This window comes from Raphanus sativus, chromosome 6 (genome assembly GCF_000801105.2).
Source record: "Raphanus sativus cultivar WK10039 chromosome 6, ASM80110v3, whole genome shotgun sequence".
Taxonomy (NCBI): Eukaryota; Viridiplantae; Streptophyta; class Magnoliopsida; order Brassicales; family Brassicaceae; genus Raphanus; species Raphanus sativus.
Genome location: NC_079516.1, coordinates 53,089,846 through 53,101,621, shown reverse-complemented (window position 1 = coordinate 53,101,621; position 11,776 = coordinate 53,089,846). Strand labels below are relative to the sequence as shown.

Here is an 11,776-nt window from a genome sequence, read left to right as displayed (position 1 = left end):
ATTGCTATTTTCACTTCCATAATAGCATTTAGAGGTGAAATTACTCAAACCCACCTCTATGTCTTCCTTTATAATAGAAATTTCTATTTTTCCTTTATTTATAGAGGAAAAAATAGCATTCCTCTATTTTTACTCTATATTTTAGAAATTGCTATTTTAGGAGAATACATTGGAACATATATCATCTCTATTATAGAGTTCTCTTATTTTAGAGGTGAAAATAGTAAAATACATTAGAGATGGTATTATAATTTGAAATGGTGGGAAAATATTTTAAAAAATGTTTTTCGATTTTTGGCGAGTTCAATAAAAAAACGATCGAGGCCGTCCAAATTAGTGGTAGCGACATTAGCGAATACTAATGGTACACTGAAAAGAAAAGAAAAAATATACAAAATTCTCAGACTTAAAGAACAGGGACACGTCACTCTATAAGTATCTAGTACCAAAAAAGAATTTAAAAGAAAAATGAATATCTTAGATCCGTTTAAAATTGAAATAGATAAGATAAAGCAGAGCACACTAACAATAATGATACCTATAATCACTTTGTGTGGAAAATGAGACAACGATGTTAAATAAGTCAACTTTATGGGACGGTGTGGGTCTACTTATCATACCTTTCATTTAAACTTTTCGTTTCAGAACACAAGTTACAACCATTCCATTTTATTTTCACGCTGGGTCATCAACTAGCATGCGAATAACAAACTCTAATGGATATTTTTTTTTTTTTTTTTTTTTTTGGTCTAAATGTTAAGATTTATACCTTTTTAGAGTTTACAATGTTGTGAATCACAACTTATTACAACAGAAATAAAAGAGAGCAACAGAAAAGAGAAAGAACAAAGGAGCAAAGAGCAATATAGAGAGAGTTGCATTAACTATAGGGAGACAGAAACCAAAAGTAGAGCTCAAGCAGGGAAGGTGATGGAGCAGTAGTAGAAGGCCGCGATAATGATAGCAACCTATCTCTAATAGCACGATCCACCAAGCGCCAAAACGCCTCTTGAGTCGAAGATACAGCTGTGAAGATGCGGGCATTTCTCTCACGCCAGAGATTGTAGACGATCACTTGGTTTATGAGCTTGAGCACAACCACAGCACGGGAAGCATGAGGTCCAGGGAGCTGCTGGCAGAGGAGAACGACATCAGCGAGTGAGGAAGGAGTTGACGCCAGGTACCTGCCACAGAAACGAGACCAAGTAGCAACCGCAAATGGACATTGAAAAAACAAGTGGGCTATAGACTCATCAGCCAAAGAGCAGAGAACACAACCTGGTGGCACCGATAAGCCCCAAGAAATCAAACGATCCCGAGTGGGAAGTCTTCCAAGGATAGCTGTCCAACAAATGAACGAGCAGCGGGGAATTTCTTCCTTGAACCAAACCACCGAATACCACTGAACCTGAGGTCTTGTTAATCGCAACCTTTCCCAAGTAACCCGAGAGGAGAAGGTTGGTCCAAACCCTCCAGCGCTGTTTCTCCATAGATAAACGTCAGCTCTGCTACTAGAAGAAGGAACCGCCATTGTAGACAGGATGATCTGGAGAGTCACCGCGTCGTCAGAGCGAGCTGAAGGGATGTTCCAGAGACCATTGTTGACCGCCCGAGAGACGGTGGCACCGAGAGGAATTCTTAGAGAACGAGGACCCGAGGATCCAAAGAGTTGATGCAAAGGACCCAGCTCAGTCCAGTAATCATGCCAAAACAAGGCTGTGCTACCATCTCCGATGCTGCAACGAAGAAAGTTATGAAGTTGATCCTTAAGCTGGAGCATACTTCTCACAGTACTTGAGAACCTTGGCGAGTCATTGATAAGCCAGAGACTCCTGCCAGCAAATCTATTTTCTCTGAGCCAGGGAACCCACAGGGAGCCCGAACCATAAAAATATAACCAAAGCCTCTTTAACCTGAAAACCATTTCAAACTCTTCAAGTAACCTAATGCCGAGACCACCCTCCTTCTTAGGAGTACATATATGCTTCCACGAGACCCTTGCACCAGCGGCAGAATTTGTGCTATTTTTCCAGAGGAAGCCAGAGCATAATGAATCCACCTTAGCATAAAACCCCTTAGGTAGCACAAAGACAGAGCTCCAAAAATTAACCATTCCATAGATCACCGAGGAGATCATCATTACCTTACCGGCAAAGGATAAATATTTCACAGTCCAAGAGTGAAGCTTAGCTGTTATACGGTCAAGGAAAGGCTGCAGTGTAGCTGCAGAGATCTTTTTTGGGCTAAGAGGTAACCCAAGGTATCTTGTAGGGAAAGCTCCACGTCGAAATCCCGATAAATCACTAAGAACGGTGGCCTGAGAGTCCGAGTAACCACCATAAAAAATCTCCGACTTAGCCTGATTAGTATCCAAACCAGACCAATCCTTGAACAGATTCATAACGCCCTTGATCCCTGCAGTAGAAGCTCTTGACCCATCCGAGAAGACTAATAAATCATCAGCGAACAGAAGGTGGGTAAGCTTGGGGGTAGCACACATTGGATGAAGCCTGAAGTCAGCATTTGATTCAGCCCTATCTAGAAGTCGGGAGAGAACTTCCATGAGCATGATGAAGAGATAAGGAGATATTGAATCTCCCTGACGCAGACCCTTTTTCCCTTCAAAAAACCCTGCCAGTTCCCCGTTAATAGCCACTGAAAATCTCGGGGAAGAGATACACTCTGTAATCCAGGTGACGAACATTGGCGGAAAATGCTGAGCCTGCAAAACTTTAATCACAAAATCCCAGCAAACAGTATCAAAAGCTTTGCGAATATCTATCTTAATCATGGCACTCTTAAGACAAGAAGATTTATTATAATTCCTGATGAGCTCTGTGGCCAGTAAGACATTCTCTCCAAGACTTCGACCCTTTAAAAACGCAGCTTGGTTGGGGCTGACGCATTCTGTCAAAATCGGCTTGAGTCGATTAGCTATGATCTTGGAGATTAGCTTATAGACAATGTTGCAGCAGCTAATAGGTCTGTAATCTGAGAGTGAGCAAGCTTCTGAAGTCTTGGGAATTAAAGCTATGGCAGTCGTATTCATATCCTTGAGCAGTTTTCCATTACGGAAAAATTCCCTAACCGCAGTCGTGATCTCTGAGCCAACAATGTCCCAAGAAGCTCTTATAAATTCAACTGAATACCCATCAGGCCCCGGACTTTTGTTCAGCGGCATAGCAAAAAGAGTAGCTTTGATCTCAGCTGCTGTAACCTCACGCTTAAGATAATTCTGCTGAAGATCAGTGCAGCGAAATGGCAGCAAGCTTTGCAGGTCATCATGAGAAACCGGAGAAGAGGGAAGGTCTGTAGCTCCCAATATACCCTGAAAGTAATCCGCAGCATATAATTTGATACCCTCTACAGAATAAATAACCTGATCGTCTGCGTCTTTGAGGAAGTGAATATGGTTCCTAGAAGCATGAGCAGAGACAGTCTTATGATAGAAAGGCGTATTACGATCACCAACATCTGCCCAACGAACCCGCGATCTCTGTCTATAAAATTTTTCTTCCGCCTTGAGTAAACCATTCAGCTTATCTCTCTCAAGATGCTCCTCTCGAGCCGTTGAGGTATCTGGCAGTGTGAGTAAAGCTCTCTGAAGAGCATCAACCTTCTCTTTCTGATCTTTGACCCTCTGAGATATGCCACTGAAATGCCTTTTATTTAATCTCCTTAACGGTCTCTTCAAGAGCTTTAGGGACCGAACCAGCTTGTATTGTTCTGTCCCCGTGATAAGATCCGGTTTCCACGCTTCGCTAACTGTCCCAGCATAGTCAGGATGGTCAATCACATGGTGGAAAAACTTAAAAGGTTTGATGACTTGACGCCTGAGAGAGGGCATCCGAAACAGACACGGCGTGTGATCAGATTGAGATGGATCCAGAAACTCCGCATAAGAATCAGGAAACGCCGTTAGCCAAGACTGATTAATAAAAGCATGGTCGATTCTCGTGGAGACAGGATTATCATCCTGACAATTCCTCCATGTAAAAGGTAAGCCTTTAGCTTGTGCTTCAAAAAGTTGAGCATCCTGAAGACTTAGATTTGCCTCATCAATTCCCGAGTCATCAATATGAGAGACTAAGTGGCGAGAGTGATGCGACGTTCGCAGCATCTGATTGAAGTCACCCAAAACAACCCAAGGATGAGAAGAAACCGGAGTAGTATTCTGCAACTCCACCAAGTTATTCCATAAACTTCTCCTTTCTTCCACCAAGTTGAATCCATAAACAAAGGTTACCGTGAAAGAGATGTTTTCTGACAGAATAGAGATCCCACATGTAACTGATTGAGTTGTTGCATCGTAGACGACTACTGTAACACTCGGATCCCAGACAATGACAATAGGCCGGAAGTATCATCAGCATAATTACCAAAAAACTTCCAACCCCTTGGAATAGCTCCTACTACTCTCTCTTTATTACTCTCCAAAATATGAGTCTCCAAAAAAGCTCCGAAAAGTGGTTTATGGATATTAATCCAATCCTTAGTCATGGTGTGGCGTCTTGAATGGTTGAGACCCCTTACGTTCCATGCAAAAAACATATCTAATTATTTTAATGGCGATTCCTAGCCTTGCGGCTACTCTTACGGCTACTCTTCCTGTTGTTAACCAGGATAAAAGGGTTTTCCCGCTCCTCTTCTTGAGCAGGATCACATACTGCATCCGATGCTGAGACCTCTTGTGGAACCACGACTTCTTCAGAAATGACCTCTGTCACCTCAACGGGAAGTGTTTCTGTCGCCTCTGTCGCCTCTACAGGAAGTGCTCCTTCAGTAATAGGAGGCTCCACTTGATCAGCTTCAGACGTCACTATAGCTCCTGCAGTAGCCTGCAACAAGTTTACATCAACCAACACAGACCCACCCGCTAAGATATCCTCTTGGCTAACAGCAATAGTAATAGCATCTGTGACTGCAGCCACAAATAACTCAGTATCAGGAACCACCGCAGGCTGGATGTCTGTCACAGATTTCTTAGCCTCATCAGAAGGAGTAATAATGGTGTTGAGTTCCATGGATGTCTGCGGGACAGAGGGTTCCTCCATAGAGAGTTGACGAATTTCACCTTCCTCAAGTTCCTCAGATGCAACTACCTTAGTCGGAGTAGCGAGTACGTTAACTTCTGCACTAACCACAAGAGGAACGTCTGACAGTGTTTCGGTAGGAACTACCGGAGAGGAACGATCGAGTGGTACGTAACGGAGAAGTCCCTGCTTAATTCTCTTTTCAGTAGAACGACCCGGTCTCGATTTCGAACGCCTTCTCGAAGATTCAGGAGGAGAACTTCCAGGCACTTCCTGTCTCACAACACGTTCAACAAATCCTTCGGTACACTTGAAGAAATGTGGCCAAACTTTTTACAAAGGTCACATTGAACTGGCAACCAAGGATAAGAGACATCAATTTCCACCTCTCTACCATTGGAGAAACCGGAGATGATTTTGTGAGGTAGAGGAGCTGTAAGGTCGACCCTAACAAACAGCTTAGCCACCTCGAAGTTTTCCTTACGCTCTGTTTCCGGAGCAAGGGACTCAGGCTTGCCAACTGCAGTCGCGATACGACTCAAACTCTCCTTATTGAAGAGCAGGTAGGGAACATTTCTCATCTCAACCGGCACAATAGCATCTGTAAGGGGAGGTTCTTCTGGAGAATAATCAGGCGCCCATGGCGCAACGAACATAGGGAGACCACCAATGTTCCAGCAAGTACGAGCCAGAAGCATCTCTCGGGTACGAGGATTAGGGACACGAAGAAGGTAAGTACCGTGTCCTAGATTGTGGACAAAGATCCGAGGACCCGATTTTGCCCATACCGCATTCACAATACCAATAATTTTCCCCATAGTAGGGTAGTCACCATGGAAACGAGCATAGATGAAATCCTTGAATTCAAGCTTAGCAGCTTCAATATTTTCATCAGGTATAAGGACGAAAGGAGCGCCGGACACATGCTCTACCGGAGTTCCTAATTGCTGAAGCTGAGCAGAGCTCTTCAGTAGAGCTGCGTAGTTCCTCACCTCTGGCGTCTTGGCCCCGCTGGTTGAGAGCCATTCTGCAAAGATTGTGAGCCACCGCTAAGAGTACGAACCTCCGAAACCGGAGGAGAAGAAACTTTAAGAGATGCCGGAGCTCCCTCCTTTGAAGACAAACCAACGTCAACCGCTTTACCCGGCAAGCAACATCACGGGAGTGAATTGGAGGCAAAGCAACATCACGGGAGTGAATTGGAGGCACAGAGAACAAACCAGAGCCAAGGGAAGAAGTAGGCAAAGAGACCAATCCAGACTGAAACTGAATAGGAGCCAACGACCCAAAGGAAAATTGAGGAGAACCACCGGAGGGAGAAGGTACCGAAGAGAGATCTGAGGCAGGGATCATAGATCCAGAAGCAGGAACGCCGAAATCAGGGAAATCGACGAGCGAGACGCCCTTAATCTTCTTCTTAGCCATTGAAGAACGCTTAATCGAGCGCAACCAATGACGAGCCTTGAACGAAGGAGCAAAGGGAGGACGAAATTTCTTCTTCGAGAGGAGCATCGAGATACATGAGGGAGAGAAGAGAGCGAGCTGAGAAGATCGAGTAGAGAGGAGGTGGTTGCCGGCGAGCAGAGGGCTCTCCGACGGCAGAGCAACGGTCGGATTCTAGATCGCCTTTGTTTTATTTCGTTTTGCTTAAAGTGGTGTGCTCTAATGGATATTTTGCAAAAGCGTAGTAAACTAATGAAGATTTTGGTTTCTAAATCATTTATTATACTAATCGAAATTTATATTATATCATCATTTTAATTTTTCTAAATAAATAAAAAAGATAATAAATAACAAGAGCAATTATGCTTTTTCGTCTATAGTTTTTATTCAATATTATTTATCAAAATAATAACAAATAAATTGACATGATACATCATATCAAAAAGTCAAAATAAACTTTTGAGAAAAATAGTTTTCAAAGAACAATCTACCACTTCATAAAATATGATCTAACATATAGGATTACAACATAAATTAATTATGAATTCGACACCAAAATTTAGTTTGATGTTATATTGATATCAAAATGATTTTGTTATCCACTTTTTAACAATTGAAATATATTTTCGTATCACAACAGAATACAATCATATTTATTACCTACACAATAAAAGTTTTGTAGATAAAAAATAATTTTTTTCTTTGGTTAGATTTGTTCCAAAAAAAAAACTTCTCAACAAAATTTATTTTAGAACCCGTCGAAAAACTTGCGATAACCATTATAATGCTTGAAATAAACAATGAAAACATATTATTAGAAAAATATATTTTAAAGTGAAACCCCAAAAATCTCCCTTTTTCTCTTATAATGGCTACAAACAAATTTGTTGAAGATCAGTTATGTTATACAAATAGATATAGATTCTATATTCTGATCCGTGTAACCACCCAAATTATAATCTCCTTTTTCTCTTATGATGGGTAGGAACCCGTCAAACAACTTTCAAAATGGTATACTTCCTTTCTTTCATATTAAATGCCATTTGAACTTTTTTTTGTTACAAAAAAAATATCGTTTTAGAATTTCAATGCAACTTTCAGTTCAATATTAATTAAAAATGCATCAATTTTATAAATAATTTTATTTATCTAGAATACTAGTGGTTGAATATGTGTAACTAATAAGTAACTAAATTAATTTTAATCATTTTTAATATGTATAAAAAAATGACAAAGTAATATTCTTTATGAAACGGAGGGAATGTGTTCTAAATAAAAATATTTCTAAAAGATAAATTGTAAATTTAGAAGATATTAATGTGTTTACTGAATTTTGATTGGTTAAAAATTATAGAAAATAATTTTATATACTTTTATTATGAAAAATAGCTAATTACGAAAATGATATATTTATTATCAAAAGTTTACTATTTATGATATATGTAAAAAAAATTAAATTATTTTGAAATGGAGAGAATAGATTTTTCACGTATTTCCTATAATTCATTTGTTGCGAGAAATCTAGAAACCAATTCTGAATTTCACCAGGTGTTTGTTTCACGTTGAAAGAGCAATTCCGATGAGATTACGAATGGGCCTAGAAGAGTGATTTCGCTGTAAGTTTTTTAATATAGTTTCGCAGCTCACTGCTTTCTATTGAACTATGGAAACGATAACGGTCCTTCTCTTATTTAATGCACTTATTTGCTAAGTCAATATTGCCTGTATTGGCCCAATTAAAGTCTATGGCCATCCAATTCCATTCTCTTATTTTCCTTAGTACAAAATAGACAAAAAGGAAACTAAAATAGTTGAATTATACACTATTCACAATTTCACACCACAAAATAAATAAATAAAGATATATATATATATATATATATATATATAATATATGATGTATCAACTGAAAAGATATCTGATATCAAAGAGGTTTAATATCAGACATTAACATAATTCTGTCTAATCAACCTCTTACACTTTTAACAAAAATGCATTATTTTAGTATTAATAAATTACACTAATGGTAAATTTCAGGCAACCGGCCTTTAATTGCTTGACAGTTGAAAATTTATGGTACTTCATCCGTTTCTCAAAAAATATCATTATGACATTTCAAACACATATTAAGAAAATAATTAAAATATATTTAAGTTTCTATTAATTCTATATATATATGTTAAATTAATATTATTTAATATAAATAAAATTATTAATAAAATTGATATATTTATAATTAATATTAAACTGAAATTTCCATTGGAAATCTAAAATAACATATTGTTTTTTAAAAAATATTAAAATAACACTTTATTAGAAGCATAATACTACTCTCTCTATTTTTCATTGTAAGTAGTTTTAGAGAATTTTTTTTATTTCAAAATATAAATAGTTTCCACATATTTAGATAACTTTAACATTTATTGGAGATAGTGTAACCAATAAAATAATATCAGATTTTTCATAATTGGTTGAACTTATCAATTAAAAAATATTTTTTAAAAGTAATATTTTTAATATTAGTGTTTTAGTTTAAACTACTTACATTATAAAACACAGCTGAAGGAGTAATGTTTTATCGACAATAAATGTCATTACACAAATCAAACAAAATTAAAATAAGTGACCCTGAACCACAGTCGTAGGTTTAGCAGGAATGACACTGAAAACCGTAAAAGAAAAACATGGTCAAAGTCTTCGGTTAAAAGTACATAGTAAAAAGATGAATCCGATGAGCAATGGTCCATAGAAATTTGTGTCATTCGCGAAAAAAGTTTAGAACGGCCAAAAAATTAAAAGCAAAATTTATTTAATAGTTAGTTTTTCCTCTGCATATGTATTTTCAAAATAAGAATTTATTTTCTCTGACTAATTTTTTTCTTGTGAAAGATAATCTCTATTCTCTAGATTAGTAAAGGGTTTCTTATTTTCGAAATATAAAATTAAGTTATTCCACAGGAAAAATCGAAGTATAAAACTCGATGAGCAATAGTAGTAGTACCCTGAATTTTGCATAACCCTCATTTTGTTTAATTTATGAATCCATACAAAAATAACACACACATATGTATAACTTAGTAGTCTTAATATATCTTTCCTCTAGGTAGACTTCGTATAGTTTACGAAATTTCTGGAATATGTTCATCGTAGATTAAGAGGATAAGATCTCAAGAAAAAGTCTGGATTTAAGATTTCTTCATTACTAAAGTTATAACAATGTTAAAAAGACAAAAATCTTCCACGAGCAGATGATGCGATTATTAAAAGAGGATTTTATAATAGTAGCAATCAAGTTATAACAATAGATCTTAACATTTTTACCAAAAAAAAAGTTACAACAATAGATCATACAAAATTAAGTTTATTCCGAGAGGCTAAATGAAATGTTTTTACATTTTGAGTGGTATATAAAATGTTTACACTTTCATACAGTGCGACTAATCTAGAAGTAGAAAACAAATTCAAGCTCTTGACCATAGCTCTTCATCTTCCCATGCAAAAAGTATCTGCATTAGTTATCATTGGAATAAAAGTGTTAGTACAATATTGTTCTCGCATATATATAGCTCTTCTTAAGTCTAGAAGAGGATCAAGAAAACCCTAGTTATGTCATAAGTAGTTAATAAGGAATTAAGATTCAAATCTAGGAGATCTGGTATGGTAAAAAACAGACAGATCTGGTCATCATCATGCATGACCAAGAAGATCCAATTTTATAACTTAATTCTTCCTGACAAAAAAGCAATCATATCACAATCATAGCAGCGCAGAAAAAACTCGAGATACTACTATAAACGTATGTAGAAAAGGTTGTAATGATGAAACTTTTCAGATTCCAAGAGTAAGAAAGTCAGATTTTTTCATCATTACACCAATCTGCAAGTACCTGAAAACTTTTTTTCCCTACTGGTCCCAAACACACGTAGATAAAAACCGTGTTTAATGCAAACAAAAATCAATAAAAGTGTATCAGAGAAATCAAACTTAAAATATCAAACCTTTAACATGGGTTCAATCCAAAGATCTGAAACTCTAAATTGAGAAAAATGGATGAATAAGGAACGATGGAGTATTCAGGGAGCAATAATTGGGGGGAATGAAGCCTGGTCCGACGACGCTAAAACCCTAATCAGATCTCAAACATAGAAGTTTGATTCGATTAGATCGAAGACGATCCAACATGAGTAGATAGAGCCAGAGTCCTCGAGCCAGACAACATTCCCCTCAAAAGAGAAAACCCTTTCCTTGAAAAAATCCTTATCAAGATCAAACTCTAGGGTTTCTAGTTATCTAAAAATATATCTCTATATGTTCGTCCCCCACGAGATCCGGCTACGATCATGGGAGAAGAAGCAGAGAGAGAGAGAGAGAGAGAGAGATGGAGAAGAAGATAAGTGAGTGGTGATGAAGGAAGAGAGAATGAAGAAATAAAAAGGGCTTTTATGTATAAATTGAGTAGTGGAGAGCCAACGCTATACAAGACAAAAGACATGGGTGTCTCTGGCCCCACACGCTCTTCCTCTCCTTTCTCTCTCTCTCTCTCTCTAACAATACATACTAGTATAACTTTGGCTTTTCAAGTTTCAAGATATTGCAGTAAAAACTTTGGATTTACTATTTGAGACATGTCACTGGATTCTCATTTACTGTGTTATTACTTGTTCAAGCAAAAATATAATCCAAGTTCCCATCCCTTCTACTAATGCTATATTGAGCCTATTTCCAGCGTTCTTTACGTATTGTTACATTTTGAAAATTAAAAATGGTTTGGAGTCCAAAAAACATACGAAAATTTAATGGTTGAAGTTCTTTATAGTTTGATGATTTATTCCACTATAACATTGTGTGGTTTAAATGGTGCCCGTGCAAAAGAATATACGGAATATCTCCAATTCGTGCGGATTAAAATGTTAATAAATTATAGTCAACTAGCATGTTATACTAGTCTTACCATGGTAAAAATGTTTAACTCAACCATTTTCAAATAATTGCATTCTAATAAGAGAGATGAGCATCATTTTATACCACCGCTTCTTCTGCAACTATTACCAGTTCACAGCCTCAAATCTAATAAACATAATCGCCAACACTATTTTATTTCCAAAAAAAAATCTGACGAGGTGCCCAAACAAGTTGTTTCAGCTCTATGGTCCCCGGAAAATAAAATAACGAAAGAAACTAGAGCTGGAAACGCGTAAGAGAATTGAGAAAGTAGGAAAAGTACAAAAAAAACTATATGAATCATAATATAAAGAGAATAAAGAAAATGCAAATCTGAGAAATGGAAAGGGTATCAAAAA

At 37.3% G+C, this 11,776-nt stretch overlaps 1 protein-coding gene and 1 long non-coding RNA gene across 2 annotated transcripts; both read right to left on the bottom strand.

The window, feature by feature from the left end:
* Nucleotides 1-880: 880 nt before the first annotated feature.
* LOC108808868 (uncharacterized) lies at nt 881-1,780 on the bottom strand. The gene has a single exon (XM_018580965.2). The coding sequence runs from the start codon at nt 1,778-1,780 to the stop codon at nt 881-883; it is 900 nt and encodes a 299-aa protein (XP_018436467.2).
* A 7,953-nt stretch (nt 1,781-9,733) lies between these two features.
* On the bottom strand, nt 9,734-11,003 carry LOC130495736 (uncharacterized). The gene is made up of 2 exons (XR_008934812.1): nt 10,475-11,003; nt 9,734-9,982 (listed from the first exon to the last, which is right to left on the bottom strand). It is a non-coding gene; the product is annotated as an uncharacterized LOC130495736 (long non-coding RNA).
* Between the last annotated feature and the right edge of the window lie 773 nt (nt 11,004-11,776).

Excerpts from the sequence above, each read along its gene's own strand:
- LOC108808868 (XM_018580965.2), bottom strand. The coding sequence starts at position 1,780 with ATGCTCCAGCTTAAGGATCAACTTCATAACTTTCTTCGTTGCAGCATC.